Source organism: Athene cunicularia (assembly GCF_003259725.1).
Source record: "Athene cunicularia isolate RWA chromosome 4 unlocalized genomic scaffold, athCun1 chr4_part1, whole genome shotgun sequence".
Lineage (NCBI taxonomy): Eukaryota > Metazoa > Chordata > Aves > Strigiformes > Strigidae > Athene > Athene cunicularia.
In genome coordinates, this window is record NW_020799098.1 from 12,519,219 (window position 1) to 12,536,965 (window position 17,747).

A 17,747-nucleotide genomic window follows, 5' to 3' on the forward strand; every position below is an offset into this window, starting at 1 on the left:
AAAAAATAAGTTTCTACATTAGAACATTGTAATAATAAAGACTTGGTATGCTGCACATCTGTTTGATGGTTTAGAAGTTTTCCTGTGACTGGATTGTAACTAGGCAGATTGTTTTTTGACTGAATATACTTCGGTTGTGCTAAGTTGCTCTCTTTTGTGTTTAATATTTTTGTAATACTTTTTTTGGGCCCTGTCTGTATCAGCAGTACTATATACTAGGAGGGAAAGTTTCTACTGTTTTTCCACTGAATTTCCTTCTCATTAATTAATTGCTTTCAGACACTTATCAGTTGGACTAACACGCAGATATGTATCCTTAAACAGTGTATTTTTTTTAAAGACAAAAAACCCTGGTGGTTCAAGTTACTTTTAAAATTCCTGATAATACTGTCTATGAAAGAGTGATTTTGTCATTATAAAATTTATGACAAGAACAATGTAAGTATTTATGCTCAAGTAATGCATTTCTGCTAGGTTAATGAAGGGAAATAGAGTAGCAGCATTCTCTTTGACTTTCTGGAGCATTTGTGTTGCCCTCTACCAAAGCTTTTGAAACATCTGGAGCCATCGTTATGACCATTACTGATTAGGTTACTTTTTTATTTTGTAACCTTTCTCAAGAACTAGTTTTCTGGCCTTACCATTGTGTCCTTCAGTCACTGAATCTCTGCTGCAGTACTGCATTTTTGTAATTTCTTTCATGCTGATTGGAGCATGGAAAAATTCCTTCAGATTCTAACAAGGTCATAAGCACTTGAGACCATATTTACTATTTTTGGGAAATAGAATAAATTGTCATTTACATAAGTTGAATAGAAATACTGATACAAGAATGAAATCTGATCATGTATGTGATAGGGCCATATATACGGCAGCATGTCAGTATCTCCAATGTACATGTATGTACGGTTTTTTGGACACAGTGTGCTTGCACGAGTAATACTAATCACAGAGTATCATTTAATATTTTTCAGAAAACAGGTGATGTTCTCTGTGTAAATTGCTGCATAGCAGCCCAAGTAAAAAAAATTCCTTGCTTCATTCCTTATAAACAAAACCAAAGTGTATCAAAACAAACTCCACAAAAATTGCTGTTCTGACAGTATGAAAAATGGGCAAGAGCGAGCTCTCTTTTATGATCAGCCCATCAAGCATTCCTCTTTGTTGAGTAATGGAAGTGTTGCAAGCTCCTGTGTTTTAAAATCAAAGGTGACTAAAACTTTGAGTGTAGCTTTGCTAAGTTTCTTGGTTTGTCTTTGTCCTGCTTTTTCTACTTCTACTTGAGGTACCAAAATGACAAGTATATGCTGTTTATGGAGCCAAACTAGGCAATTTTGCACTGTTTTCTAGAATGTGATTTAAATAAAAATGTAACTCTTTCGGAAGATAAAGGACATGCATACTTTCTGAGGTGGGTACATAGTTTTCAGTGGTCTGTTACAGAGTCTGTATACACCCTATGTATTATGAATACAGTCATATTTTGAGATATGTACATATTGAGCACAAATGTATGATTTCAGTTAGGCTGATTTGATGTTTGAATTATGATATATCAGAGACCTGAGACAACAGAAAAGTGCCCATTTTCATCATCATGAGTAGAACATGTCAAGCAATTTACCAGTATGATGAAATGACCTCCAAAAAACAAAGTGTGTTTTGTTAATTCAAGATCTGGGGTCTCTGGTGCAAGAGTTTCCTGGGACCATAAACTCCCTGTGAGACTGCATGAGTTTTAAGGTTAGAAGACCTTAAGAATTTTGTGGCCGTTTCTTGTAAGATCAAAAAAAAAAAAAAAAAAAAATTACCTCATAGTTCATTATTTTGTTAACAGAAAATCAGGCCACTGTTTTCAGATTCAGGAACCCAAAGTAAGTCTCTTCCTCTCATTTTAACTGCAGGAAAGTATTTGGGTTTTCATAGGTGTGGTTGGCTTACAGCACTCCTCAATGCCAGTGAAAGCTCAGAAATGATGCTTACAGAGATCAAGTAAATTAATTTGATACTGTCGAGTTATGTACTTAACTCAGACTTCTTCATTTAAAAAATTAGCCCTAATATTAGAAGCTGTTTAGGTAGCTGTATTGCAGGTTGTGTACCTGGTCATCTTGACTTGATGTTACTTCATAGCAGATTTTGAATGCCTCATAAATAAGGCACAGAGAAGAACAGAGCTGACTTTTCTTCTGGCTTATAAAGCCAAACTGTGAAGGTCCTTATTATGCATCTAATAGTCCCCAGAGAACAAGCCACCCCAAACATGGTGGAGAAGAGACAGGACTGTAATTCTTCACTGTGCAATGCATTGAAAACCTGTTATAGCTGACCTAGAACAGATGGGCTCGTCTGCTTCAAAGCAAAGACTTCATAGCTGCAGTTGCCTAGGAGAGATTTGTGCTTTCCTCAAAGGAAAGAACTCTGTGGTGGGGTGACCTTGGCTGGCTGCCAGGTGTCCACCAAGCTGTGCTCTTACTCCCCCTCCTCAGCAGGACAGGGGAAGAAAATAAGATGAAAGGATAAAGAGAGGGACATCACTCATCAATTACTGTCACAGGAAGAAAAGACTCAACTTCAGAAAGATTAATTTATTACCAATTAAAAATATAGTAGGTTAGTGACAAAAAAACCCCAAAACTAAACCCACCTTCCCTTCACCCCCTTTCTTCCCAGACTCAACTTCACTCCTTCCTGGCTTTTCTGCCACTTTCTGCCACCCCTGAGCAGTTCAGGGCAATGGGGAGTGAGGGTTACAGTCAGTCCATAACACTTTGCCTCTGCTGATACTTCTCCTTATGCTCTTTCTCCACTCCAGCATGGGGTCCCACTTAGTGGATACAGTCAGTCCTTCACTGATTTTTTCCAATGTGGGTCCTCCTCATGGGCTGCAGTTCCTCAAGAACTGCTACAGCATGGGTCCTCTCCATGGGCTACAGTCTGTCAGAAATGTACTGCTCCAGTGTGGGTCCCCTACAAGCCACAGTTCTTGCCAGAAAACCTCCTTCTATGTGAGGCCACAGCTCCTGCCAGGAGCCTGCTGCAGTGTGGGTTCTCCATGGGCTGCAGCTTCCTTTAGGGCATTTCCACCTGCTCTGGTGTGGGGACCTCAGTGGGCTGCAGACTGGATATCTGCTCCATTGTGGTCCTCCACAGGCTCCAGGACAACCTGCATCACCATGGTCTTCTCCATGGGCTGCAAGGGAATTTCTGCTCCAGCGCCTTGAGCACTTCCTTCCCTCTCCTTCTTCACTGACCTTGGTGTCTGCAGGGCTGTCTCACATTTCCACACTCCTTTCTCACAGCTGCTGTTGTGTAGGTTTTTCACCCCTTCTTACACACCTTATCACAGAGGTGCCACTAGTGTCACTGATGGGCTCAGCTTTGGCCTGTGGTGGGTCTGTCTTGGAGCTGTCTGGAAGAGGCTCTATCTAACATGGGGGCAGCTCCTGGTCTCCTTACAGAGGCCGCCCCTGCAGCCCCCTGCCACCAAAACCTTGCCATTTAAACCCAACAGAGACTCTTACTGTTATTACAGAACAATATGCTGCTTCAAGTATATTCCTTAGAGACCTGATGCAATTCTTAGAGGGTATTGTCATTAAGTGTTTGTCTTTATTATCAATATCTTGGCTACTTTGATGTGTAGCTAAAAGTAGTCATTAACTTGGACAATGTAGAGTTATATATATTTGGAGGTGTTTCTTTAAACACTTTTAATCTTTTTAAATATGTAGTGACATGATTATTAATTAAAAGTAAAGATCAAGCTCTATTATTGTTCTGCTTCCATGACTTGATTTTTCAAATGTAATCCTGTTTGTTTTGGCAAAGAGTCTGCAGTGTCTAGATATATATGCAGGATCAATACTATAGCACACATTGTTTCTTCTTCCTTGTACTGTATTTTGATAAGAACCTGAAGATTTGCTTCTACCTGAAAGATATTACAGGGAGAAGATTGGGGAGGGGTTAAGCAACTTTTGTGGTTCTGTTGTGTTGTTGGTACTATGCCAGATCTGCTTTTGGCCTGGTGTTTTCACTTGTAGCTCCCATTCAAGTAAAAAATCCTTCCTGTATGTTAGCAAGGCTGCAAGTCAGTTGCTATGGTATTCAGCTTTTTTTTTTTTTTTTTTAAACCAATCAGCATGCTTTTGTGATGATTCAGCCCAGAACAAGAAATTGGTCACACAGGCTAGAGCTGTAATCAAAAGAGCAGCTATTGTTGGCTTGAAAATCTATAGAGGTTGGGAGAACAGCAGAATTAGAGTTTCAAGAAAATATTTAGCACAGTCTGTGTTTATAATATATATATTCTAATGTGTAACTAAATGCTCATAATGATGGTAATGGCAGTAGTCCTTTTTCAGGATGATGATAAAAATTGAATCACTGGACTAATTTCTTTATGTTCTTTTGTCACCCCAAAGACATTGGCAATTTCCAGCTAAAATTTACAAGGTATTTTTATTCTGTGGCCATTTTTGATTTTTTGTTGTTGTTGTGCTACAGAATGGTAGTATGTTTCTGACAGTGTATTATTTGCTAGGGTAAGACTACCAGACTCTGTGACTTGTCTTCTCAATTTTAGTGTTGCTGTTCGGCTACTCAGAAAATTCTGGAAGACAGCTAGATAATGTAGAAGGATTTTAAAGTCATAGTGGTGCTGATATGTAGCTATAGTGATCCAAGGATAAAAGAAAGACAGGATAGTTAGAGAGACATATATTCTGATAGATGAACTATCCAAAAAGGGAGAATGGACTTTTGTGGGTCTTCTGCAGATTTTAAGAAGCTCTTGTCTGCTTGAAGGCAAGGTTGTTTTCCTACCCACCCTGTAAGCAACTCTATCAGCAGGACAAAAAGGAGACACTACTTCTTTTATACGAAACTTCTTTCCAAAGTCATGGCTATGCCACAAATAAAATTTTAAAATTTCAAGTTAGAAATCATGTTTGTAAAAGACATACTAAAAGGCCATCGAAATCTAGGCGCTTCACCTGACAACAGTAAGTATGTGAAAACACATATTTGAATTTGGAAATAACTAGACAAATAAGTAAAGATTTTCTCTAGGAATGCTTTTTGTCTGTGTGCTTTGTACAATACAGTGGCACAATCCTTTCCCAGTGGATAGCAGGATCTCCTGAAGAAGCTTTTGCTTATAGCTCCCAGAAGTGTCATGAGAGCTTTTGTTTTCTTTCCCAGACCCTTATGTGGTACCCCTTCTTTTTCTGTATGCAGGTAATAATGCTGGCAGTGAATAATGATATCTGTTCTCTCACTGAGCGTGAACAAAACCACCTCCTAGGCATCAAGTGTTTGACTAAGAATAGTAACTAAATGATAAAGTTGAATCTTGGAGAGGCTTTAAATGATGCTGGTAGAGACCATGAACTGTTCCACCTCTGTAATAACTCTGTTTCAGTGTTTGAATTCCTCATTGTCATTGGACATCCAGGGAAACCTCAGCATGCTGTGTGCATGCCATCAAAATAGTAAAGCAGTCAGCTGTGATGTTCAGGAAATACTGCTTTCTAAGCATGTGGTATATGACTTTGCAAGAGATCAAGAGGAAGATGTGCATCAGTTCATCAAACAGAATGAAAAATCCACCTTCCAAGATAGTACCAAAAAAACCCCCAAAAACCAGAGCAAAAAAGACTTGTCATAGCAAACTGAAAGAAGAGTAAAACTCTTCCTTGTAAGTAAGTCTTAATTTATTGCACTGGGATTCCTGCATCCTAATAACGTGGAAAATGGAGTGCTCCCCATTGACTGTTCAGCTAAACAGGCTAAAGTCTTTTTAGGTCAGGTATTAATTTTTATTTATGTCAAATCTATCCTTAAACACATACTCCTGGGACAATCTCCCATGTTTTTGAGTGAAATTAAGAGATTTTTTTTAGAGTTTATGGGTTTTGATAGCCAAAATTTTAATATGTGTGATGTTTCACATTTGTTAGTTGCCACTGGATGTCTGAGTACATAAAAACCAGACATCCAGGAGATAAAATTTTAAAGCATGCCCTATTTTTACAAATACAGTTTTAATGACATAGTTCACTAATGTTTTATCTTCTAATGTTTTCAGATGAGCTCTTTATTGTTTACTAGTGTTCTTCAACTTATTTTAAAGAACTATATACTAAGTTATAAGGTACATATGAATGACCAGCAGTCATTATGGCATTACAGTCATTAGAACAGATAGTTTTGCACTATAATACATGTGGGATATTTTATATTGATTCTTATCTTCATCTGGAAATAAATTTGTAAATACAGGAGGGAGAGCAAAAAATGAGAGTTGTTCTTGGACATACTTTTTTGTAGCTTGCAGTGAAAATGTATAGAGGGCACTTGGAGAAAGTGATAATAATCTGTAACCATTGTGGATATTAAAAATAGGATGGAGGTCATCCTGAAGGTGATTATGAAATCAAGATGCACATAAGCCCATTGCCAGGGTTTAAATGACAATTAATGTCTTTGGTCCAGGTTTTCACTTGATGGATATATAGTGAGTTTATCAAAGGACGACAGTTTGACATATAAATGTGAAAATCCTCAACAAGTGGCTCCTAGGGAAATGACAGAAATACAGCTGTCAGAGTTCTTGTATAGTTGTCTGCTGCAAATAAACGCTTAGATGAGGTCTTCCAGTGGTAGCATAGATGATCTAGAGATAAATTATTCTTTATTCAAGCATCACAGTCACTGATCATATAATTTTAAGCACTGAGCATCTAAAATTCTTACGCCAAAATGTAGGCAAGAATATTCAAGATCTTGAAAGTATTTTCTGCAGTGGCCCTTGCGTTTTAATAGTTTTTGCAAGAACATCTATGAAAGATACAGATTTTAGTAGTTTTTGGGGTCACATCTAAAGTACACATATATTCCTATATGAATTTACTTAGAAATTGCCCTTCGCTAATAATTGCTCATGACTATTTGCCACCCAGTTTGTAAGGCAAGTCATAAGGGATGAGATTTCATTTAGTAGAGTTCTGCCTTTTTAAGGAAATTGCAATGTAAGAGATGGGAAGTGTATTTAAGTTTGGTTATATGAAGAATTCTTTGTGCACTGATCTGTTGTCCAAAGACATGGGTTGCTACATGTCACTTTATTTACCTGTCATATGTTTTATACACAAACTGATAGTTCTTCACTGCTTATACTCAATCTTTGCAAATAGATTGATATATACTAGTCCCCTAGTAGCGTAGGTATCATAGTTCCACTGCTTTTGATAATTATAAGAGATATGATGGTCTACATACTCAGAGGACTTGCCCCATTTCCACCAAAAGAATAATGGGGGCTTTATTCAGATTCACCATTTATTCAAAGTACTGCTTTTAATAGTTCAAATAGAAGTCAAAAGAAAACTCTCATGAGTACAATGCATGCAGTTACACACTTGAGTAACTAACTTGAAGGGACTGTTGCTGTCTGGACTAGATTCACATAATGACAAATGCCGTCATAAAAAGGACTGCTTTGATACAGCACTTCATCTTTCTGAATTTCAAGGCTCTGCAAATTTAAATATAAGCATGTGTAAATAAGCATCGAAACCATCCTGGCATGTATAATAGATTTTATTTTTTCCTATTCAGTACTTGCATGTGTTTTCTTTTCAGTGTATTTTCTAGAAAAGAAAGGCTTTTGAAGAAAAGTGAAAGATACAAATTAAAATGGAGAATATATTTCTTCACAGATCTATGATGTTTTCTCTTTGATGTTATACATACCTGGGATTGAGGAGTTGATAGTTTGGCCTGCTATACTTCGAGTATCAGAATTAATATAGAATGGGTTCCTTAACTTTCTCTCCTTATGTTCTGATCACAGAATTACAGTTTACTTCTCTAAAACAGAGCATTTGATTTGTATGCTTGTGTGATTTTTTTTTTTTTCTTCTTTATAACTTTTTCATTTTTTATTAGGAAGATCCTACCTTTAAAAGGGAAAGAGCACCTGTTCTCTAGATCCTGTAGACTTTTTTTCTGTGCTCCATTTTAAATTTTATTGACTGAAGCAGTTAACACTTAAAACCCTGCTTCAACAAGCATTCTGTTGAACTGCTGTTGATGGAGGGTAAACTGAACTGAGTTGAACCCCTTCAACAGCTGTACAGTGGGTTTCACACTAAGGAATTTTTGAGGTACTTAATTATTTCAATGACTTAGTATCAGCATGTCTCTGGTAATTCTAAAAATAGTACCTACTTCTTTGGGGTTAAAAGTATGAGAGAGGAAACTCTCTTGAGTCTCAGATAATTACACTGATGGAAGAGAATATAGGAGCTAGAAAGATCTGGGCTGCAGCTACTAGAAAGATCTGGGCTGCAAATGTCTACTGAGGAAGTGTTTTTCTGTTATTGAAAGTGATTGGGAGAACAAGGTGCGTTTTTGCTTACAGGGTCAACAGTTTTGTTCCTGCTTGAAAAATTATCCTTAGATGAGGAAAGTTTTCACCATTTTTTTGTCTTGAATTTCTTTGTTTTTTAGGGAAAGCTATAAGGAAGCTTGTGCGCAAGGCGACTCTGGTGGCATCTAGAATCCTCAGATTTCCTTGACTGAATCCATCTGGGTTTAGCCCTAAATATAGTAGACAAGCTGCACTGTTTGCACTGATAAATTATATCTTCCAAATGATAGACCAAGGTACAGTCATGTATACTAACCGTTTTTGATCTCATTTGACTCTTGATTCTGTTGCTTTTTGGGTAGTTGTGACAGTATGGTTTGTCCTCATTGTTGTGGACTATTTTTTCATCAGTACCAATTAATTGAAAGAGACTTCTGGCCTGGCTCTGGGATTTGATGTTGTCAGCTCCTTGCGAGTCTGCAGCTTGGTGGGAAACAGCCTCTCCTAAGATTTACAAACTTGCCTTCAGTGGCAGGTAGACAGTGGGACTGTTGGCAGCACAACTTTATTTGGTTTTACTACCCATAGAAAAGAAAAAAAGTGAAAACCTAAAACAAAACTCCACTTCCTTTTTGACATATTTTCATTTTACTTTGTATGCTGAGCAGTCATAAAATGAAAACAGACTGTGTTCTAACAAAGCATAGATTTTGACTATAAAATAACAGCTGTATCATCAAAATAAAAAATAGATCAAGAAAGTACTACTCTAAACAATAGTTAATAATTAGGTTTCTTTATATCTGCTTTGGTATATCTCAGCTAGCTGTTGGAATGAGCACGAAATCTCAGTGCCAACTGGCCTGCTTTCTGAGGTCAGAACTTCTCTTTGCTTTTGTTTTAGATGGGAAAATCTTCTGTCTTCTACCTGTGTCTTTTCTGAACTATAGGGAGATAACTTTAATATTACCAGTTTCAAGATGTTTTTGGAGTGGTGGTGCTGGTTCACATTTTAAGACTTTGGTATTTAACAGAATATATTACTCTGCTTGGATCATCCATGAAATCTAAAAATTGAGACTGATTAAACATTTTAAAAAATTTGTCTTATTTGAGCATGACATTGGTTGAATATTGATCCAGTTGCACACAGGCTATTAAAATTCTGATTTTTAATGGTTTAGATATTGTGTTAGAAGATTTCAGAGCTGTCTTTTTTCTTTTACCCAAAGATGGGATGGGGGAGTGTTTCCTGCATTTGTCTGGTTGGTTCCTTCATGTTACATGCTGGCCTGTGGCTGTTCACTGCCTTCACCTTCAAATATTGAGCTTTATCATGATTTTGCTGTTGTGCCAACCTTTCAGTGGCTTCTCCTTAGTGCACAAAGTACTTGGGAGAGCATCTGGAGTGTGGACTGGATGGTTGTAAGCTCAGATTCACTGGCACATTTGGCCCCCTGTGAATGTCCACATCTTGCTAAGGGAGTTCTTATACCAACCACAGTCTAAATCATCAGCTGACCACAATAAAGAATTCTGTAGGTCAGGCACAATTTACAAGTTGCATATGGCTTTGAAGTTGCTACATCTGTTTTCTGTTTTCTGGCAAAAGATTAGATTTAAAGAATTAATGACATTGGTGTTCAGCCTTGCAGAGTTGATCTACAGATGGTTCTCATTTTGAATATAATTATTTTAAAATATATGTACTTGCTGAGAGGTTAATGAAAGGTTCCCATAATTCTCCTGTTTAATTAGTAAAATACAGCAAATAATTGAAGAATATGTGTATCTTTTCAATTGGCAAAAACAGTTCACACATTTGGCACACAGACAATTTTCTGTGCGTATCATTAGTAGAACAGGAAGATGAGTACATCTTTTTTTACTGGGTTGTGATACTGTCTATGATGACATTCAGCTGGCCTGTAGTGGTCTGTGTCAAATGCTTCCCTTCCTTGTACACTGCCAGTGTTTTGCGATGTCTTTATGTCTATTGTACATCTATCTATCTATTCAGCATTTGGCAGATCAGAGTATATGGGTGAATTAGTTTTTCTTTGTTCTAGAACATTATGATGTTATTTAATGGTGGTTTTAGGTAATAAAGTATTGTGTTTCTCTCTTAATTTATAATTTTAAGGAAAATTCTGACTGCCAACAAAATAATTTCTCAACAGAAAAGGTCCTGAGAGACGTTACTTCTACAAGAGAATCAGTGGACACCACACTAGAAATGTCTGGGAGGTGGCAAAGAAAATTGAGAAGAGAGGATGGCTCAGGCTTTCCTTTACGTGTTGCAGCAAGACTAGGGCTGTTGTGGCATGACAAATTTCTGTTAGTATAGATAGCATTATAACAGTAGTAAAATGCTGAAGATAGTTTTAAAATTCAGATAATAAATAAAAGGGATTTAACAGTCACTAATACAGACCAGAAATACCTGAGATCCAGGGACACTTGTAATGTTAAATGAGAAACATGTTTAATGAAGTCAAGTACACAAAAGTCAGGAAAAGTTAGAAATTTGCTCATGATGGTTTTTTGTGAGCTGCTTTTGTATTCAGCTGTGTAAGCATGAGCTAATTTTACTTTAGATTAGTAGTCATTCAATGAATTGATTAAACGCATAGAAAGGTACATTGATGAAACAGAGGCATGGCAAATGAGTTTCTTCTGTCATTGTTTTTGAGAGGTTGACCCAACAGTTTTTTCTTTATTTAAAAGGTCTTCATAAATAACTAAATGTTTTTAATAAAACTAAAGATGCTCCAGCTAGATACTAGCTTGAGTTAGAGTATGATGATATACAGATCAGCTTACTGTCTCCAACTCTTCAGCACAAAGGGCTGAGGACAAGTATTACTGGACGCAAGTAGGAGAGGATGCAGGTTTGAAGTGTTCAGTGGAAGACATCTCTGTTTTGGAGAGGACTGGTTGCTCTTATGTAATAAGCACTAAGACAGAGAGACCTTACAATGTAAGGAGAGAAAAGTTAATTTCAGCTTTTCTCAACAGTATTTTCAACTGTTGAAAGGGATTCTAGAGATAAAGCAGTTATTAATATAGTCATGGATTTAATGCAGAAGTTAAATCTGATCTATTTAGAAAGAGCAGTCCATATGGTCAGAAGTCTGCAACCAGTGGGTCTAATGGATTTGCTGCATTGGTGAAATAATAGAGAGTGGGAAACAAGGCAGAAAACCAGGAATAAGTAGGTATCTCATTGAAATTCATGGCAAGAACATGAATTTGGTACAATAGAGGGTTTCTAGTTGAGGCTTCAGTTCCTCACACCAATGGGCAGGTGACAGGACTGTTATTCTACCCTGTTCTATACGAGGAGTGAATATAATATTATTGCATTGTGTTTGCTTTTGTAGTGTTTAATTTTATCTCACTGCATTCCCATCTGAAAACACAACCAGTGTGGTTAGCAGCTAAAGTGATGGTTCTTCAACAGCAGCATACTGATATGAACTTTTATGTATGCTCAGCACTGTAACATCATTGAACACGTGCTCGCTGTGTTTCTATTTAATGCTGCTCTAGCCACTTCTGACAAGTTGATATACTAGCACATCAGGATCCTGTATTGGTACATCACAGGGAGACAGGATGATCAGTAACCATGTTCCCTCGCAGGCCAGTGGTTATAAATACACTTCAGTAGGAGATCACTTCTTAGCCTTCTCTTCTTGCTCTTTCAAAAGATATTTTCACCTTTTCTGTATTATGGAGATGGTGCTAACTCAAGCAGTCTCACACTGCATAACCAAAGACTCCAAAAACCTGATGGGCTATCATGTGTCTTTGATTATACAGTGATTATGCTGTGTTTTGCCATTAAAACCTAGAAGTATAACAACTAGTGAAATTAGTTTCTGGGAACTTAGACGCTTATGCACTGTTCCTTTGTTATAAAAGTTAGAAGTTAAATACTTGGAATTTCACTGGGAAAATAGATAATTCTAACCTTGGAAGAAAACACAGAAAATACTTTCTCTTTAAATTTTTAAATACTGTGTGAGCAAAAATTTAGAAGTGGCAATCCCTTTCAGTAGCTGATGTTGTACCCTCAATATATTTAGAAATCTAAACAGTTAAGCTGATTTTTGTCTTCAGAAGTTGTGTGGAGTCTTTGCGTGTTCTTGTGTTGCATGTAGTCTGGACATATTCTAGCTCAGACTAAAATCTGGCTGTAAACTGCTGATGCTATTTTATTTAGTAGTTATTTTTAAGCCCTCACTTAAAAACTCTTTTGTTATCTGCTTTTTGCCAGTATAATTTAGATATCTTGCTTTAATAATCTTAGTAGTTAATATATTGTTGCTCGATTTGCTTCACAATGGAAAGATACTTCTTTTCTGATGAATACAATAATTCAGACTAAAGCACATGGTCAATAAACATATAATACAGTAAATATAATAAAATGAACAAACACCAGAAGTGAAAACAGAACAAAAACTTCTGCAGAAGCCCTTCCCCAACCTAAAAATGAGCAAACCTCAGATCGATTTCTCTCAATTTCCTAAATAAAATCAATGTGCACACACAAAGTTGTATATCCTTTTACAGTCTAAAAGAAGGTCTGATTCTGGAAGTGGATGCTCAGCTCTCACTGAGCTTCCTAATGCTATCAGAATATTCTGCTAAAGCAGAAAAAACCCTCAAACCCTAAAAGGCCTTAAGGGTTATTGAAGGAGATCTGTAGTCTTTCTGTTAAATTTAATCAGGGATTTAGAATATGTTTATCCAGGTTTTACCCATTAAACTTTATGACTGATAAATTTGAAAACAAGCATTCTGTGTACAAGGTAACTACTTTTGATACCAGATTGCTTAATGGAAAGGCAGTTATGTTTAAGACATTAAGATGGGTATGTATGTATTCTTCCCTGTTGTTTCCTAGCATTTTCACTGCACCTACAATATAAATAAATGACTGTGTAATGTCTGTTTAATGTGTGTTTTAAAGAATTTTCATGCTGCTTCTGCTGTGGTAAAAACAATATTAGGATGTTGTCATCACTCAGTAAAAACTAGGGGCCCTAGGGGCACTGGTTTACAAATTGATGGAGTTAATTCACATGGTTTCATATAGTAATTACTTAGAATTTAAGCATAAACCCTATTAACAAAAACTTGCTTTTTAATTAAAAAGTAATAGAAAACCCAGGTTAAATAGTGGGTTACTGTTTGCTTAGTCTTTGAGGCATAGGACATTCCATGGTGTTGAAGGTTTTTTTTCTTTGTTTGGGTGGTTTTTTTTGTGTTTTTTTTTTTTGTTTTGTTTTGTTTTTGTTTTTTTTGTTGTTGTTGTGTGTGGTTTTGTGGTTTTTTTTTTTTTTTTAAATCCACAAGAGCCCTTATTTTTCTATTAGAGTTAACACAGTCCCATGGCAGTCATAGCTCCTGTGGAGCAGCAGCTGGGGCTCCTTGCAGCATCTCCTACAAGTTTATTTATGATATAGCTTTGGCACCAGTATTGGCTGAAACCACACTGTTCTTCGGACACTTTCATTGAAGTCAAGCTGTTATAACACCTGGTGTCAGCATGTGGAAGAAGAGAAAAAGAAAACAGAAATTGTGGGTGTGGCAAAATTAGCCAGCTATCAGTGCACTGAGCAGTGTGTCTGCTTCCTGCTTTGTTTCTGATGCAGTTGCAGCAGAAGGGAAGCTCAATGTGGTTATGGATGTCTCTCGACTATTACAAATCCTTATCTTCCTCTCTTATCTGTTGTTTAATTCTTAATCATTTGTAATAAAATATTCAGCTATCTAGTCCACAGAATAATACTTAGCTGATTTGGTTTCCCTATAACAAAAACCTAAACCAACCCAAAATCTCTACATATGCAGACATTACAGTTGCATCTGCCCACCGAATTTTTTAGCAGATTGTTCCATTTGTTTCCTGTTGATATGACCAATGATATACTGGATTTTAATCCAGTTTGTAGAAAACTATTCGATAAACAAATGTGTTATCTAGGCAAATGAGCATAATTTTTAATGGTGTGGGAAACTACTATGTTGTGAAATGCTTTTATCAAAACTTTAATAGGCACAGACCTTTTAAGGAAACATATTAAGGCAGGGGAAGAAAAGACTGCATTTGGAGACTTAGTTTGATTAAAATGTTTTGGTAAAGAATCCTTAATTATTTTAAAGAAAGCCACAGTGGGGTCTTTTCTCCTGTGCTGATAAGAAACTGGAAAGTTTTCATATTGCATTCAAAGGCGTGATGTGAAATGAATTAGTTATTAGCTATATCTCCTTGGGGCATATGCACTATAAATAGCTTTTCCAAGTCTATTGCTTTATTCTGCTCTGTACTGTATTGTCAAATTGCAAACCAGGGTAAAAATGTCTCCAATCAGTTGCGCTCTGAAGCAATGCATATGATACAGATTTGGTTGTTGTAGACCAAGCTTTATTTTTATAGTACACGAGCAATTGGTTCGCTGACCTCTAATTTTTCAGTCCCGGGTAAAACAAACCACCTGTTGTTTCTGTCAGCTGTGATTGTTGCAACAACAGCAAGAAGGGGGAATCTAGGTCTATAATACTACCAGTAAGGGTGGAAAAAGGATTTTTAGTTAGGGCTGTGAAAAGCCCTTACTGTGAAGCCAGATATCAGCTGTACTGGCTTTATGTTTTGTCATAATAGAAAATACAAGTAATAAATTAGTTTACAGTTTTGGCTTTTGAAAAGGGGTCTCATTATAAGCCCAGAAGGTGCATGAACTCTGGCATGTTGTTCATCTAGAGTTTTGTTTTGTAAGAAATAAGAGAAGCCACTGTCCTTGCTGTTAACACTTACCTTTACACTAATGAATCCAATGTGCTGCCCAGGACAGCTCCAGAGACATTTCCTTTATTTTAGTTACCAGAATCTGAGGGTGTAAAAATTGCCATTAGCTTAATTCTCTACCTTTTCAGTTCGGAATTCTTATAAATCAAGGATTATACCCTATGTATTACTCTTTCAGTTTTGCAGACAAGACATGAATTGCAGACTTTTGAGGAAGTGATCACCTTCGTGAATCTACATCTTCATGTTGATGTTTATAAAAGCTATAGCTACTTTCCAAATGTTGAAAATAACTGTTTGAACAAGAATGCTTATCACCATGTTTTGACCATTTTCTTGATTTTTTTTTTTTAAGCCTTTCAGGACTATTCATAGCTGTGATAGGTAGTGTTCGGACTACAGCAGTGAAGGGATACTGTGGCCAGGTCCCTGCCATGGGCCTCTGGCTTCTTGTACTGCCCTTCAAGAGTTGTGAACATCTGGTGAAGAATCTCAGACTGTAAGGTGGTAGCAGCAGCCTTGCCTTCTCAGCTGGGTAGCAGCAATTTTCACGCAATGTGAAGTATAGTGATGGGAGTATGAGTCAGTTGTGCAAGGAGGATGGGAGTGTGCAAGGAGACATAAGCTTCTGCCTTGTGGCTTCCAGAATTGCCACAGAATACAGAATAATGTATTGCTTTTCAATCCTCTTTGGTGCAGACACAGTTAATGGGTCTGTACTCGTTGTATAAATCTCAGAGTATGGGAATGCCTCTTCACAAGTACCACATAGCCTGTAGAGGTTTCTAAAAACAATTGGTACTGCTTCTGTTTTGAAACACATGATCCCCAAGTGCTTAAGTATGCAAGTCGGAAGTGCCTTGACTTAAAGTAACACAATTCTGACTTAATTCTGGTTGTATCACAGAATCGTCTAGGTTGGAAAAGACCTTGGAGATCATCCAGTCCAACCATCAACCCAACATTGACAGTTCCCAACTATACCAAATCCCTCAGCGCTATGTCGACCCGACTCTTAAACACCTCCAGGGATGGGCACTCCACCATCTCCCTGGGCAGCACATTCCAATGCCTAACAACACATTCTGTAAAGAAATGCTTCCTAATATCTAGTCTAAGCCTTCCCTGGCACAACTTGAGGCCATTATCTCTTGTCCTGTTGCTTATTATCTCTTGGTTGAGGTGGACTCAAACCCCAACTGAATCTGTGGAGGTTCCTGAGCTCGAGATGTGTTCAAATTCTTAGCAAATTCCCTGAGCTTGTGCTGAGCTCTGTGTGGAGCTGCCTTGCAAGCAAGTGTCTACCTTGTTTGGTAGTGCTGTAGAAGAGGGGGAAAAAATGTCAGGAGGAGGGAGGACCATTTTCTGTGCACTACCCATGTTGAGGCAACTTGGGAGCTGAGAGAATTTGATTTCAGACTTAGCCCAGGGATGTTTGAAGGCACTGGTTCCAATTCTGCTTTGTGCCAGCTGAGAGGCAATATTGGTTTGGGACCTTCAGCATCCCTGCTGTCAACTGAGCCACCACCCTGGGTGGTGATGGACAATCTGCCGATAGGATCTTTGATACCACTGTGACAAGCTCTAAGTGTATCCTGTACCAAATGCTCCCCCAACTGTTCAACATCAATTGTACTGTCATTCATCCTGTTCTGTGTCCCTGGTCTCACTGGAGTGTGGCACTTTGTGGCATCACAATATTTCTTTCTGTATCTTGAGGTTCAAATTACTGCCAGGCAGCCGGGACCCAAGGGCTGAGAGTCAGCGAGAGAATAACAATGGTGAAGTCTGGCCCTTGAGTAATTAGCAGCAGTGTGGGGAAGTAGGCAAGTGTGCTTGGCTACTCCTTTTGTTATATTAATGAGCAACACACTCATTCATTTGGTTGCATCAATAAAATGGCATAAGACAGAAAGCTGTATTGCTTTACAGTTGCTGCAAATTTTCTACTGAAGTGAAAAATAGTAAGTACAGATTTAAAATATATTCAATATTTTCATGTATTGTGGTGCATTTTAACTTGCATGAGTGATATTGCATGCTGCCTTGGAGGGATATATCATAAATACAATTATTATTATCCTATATGCCAAAATGACATTTACATTGGTTGAGATTCTCATGCGAACTGAATAGCATAGTTCCAGTGAAGGAAAAAGACAGATTTGGTACCTTCTGTTTAAGTTGTCAAGGTTGGCTGAGTTCTGAGTTAATTTAAAATCCTGCTTTATGGCCTCTATTACACAGGTTTCTGCCCCCTCCTTGAAATCTCTCTTCTGGAGTGACAGAATGTAACCATAAATGTTGTTGTTTTTTGTTGATTTTTTTTTTCTTTTTTATTATATGTGGGTTTGGTTTTGTTCTTTTTAAAGTAATAATCCATATTGCTTCATAGGCTCATAGGGAGGTCTTTCTACTTCTTTTTGCTTGTAATGTAAATATTTAGCACTGGATGAAAAAACAGATGATTCAATTTTAAAATGCAAACAGAGTCATTTTCTGTGGCTGGCAAACTTTCCTTTTTATCCCTTAGCCAACTGCTATCCAGTC

The 17,747-nt window shown here is 37.4% G+C and overlaps 1 protein-coding gene across 7 annotated transcripts in view; it reads left to right on the forward strand.

Moving 5' to 3' along the window:
• The window catches only part of PPP2R2C (protein phosphatase 2 regulatory subunit Bgamma), a 142,247-nt gene that overhangs the window by 44,886 nt on the left and 79,614 nt on the right, over nucleotides 1-17,747 (forward strand). For 2 of the 7 annotated variants that reach the window (XM_026846800.1, XM_026846802.1), the window contains one exon: nucleotides 8,518-8,673. The exons of the other annotated variants lie outside the window; for them this stretch is intronic. In XM_026846800.1, coding sequence (XP_026702601.1) covers nucleotides 8,661-8,673 — 13 coding nt within the window. In that variant the 5' untranslated portion in view covers nucleotides 8,518-8,660. The remainder of the gene's footprint in view (nucleotides 1-8,517; nucleotides 8,674-17,747) is intronic. 7 annotated transcript variants of the gene reach the window in all.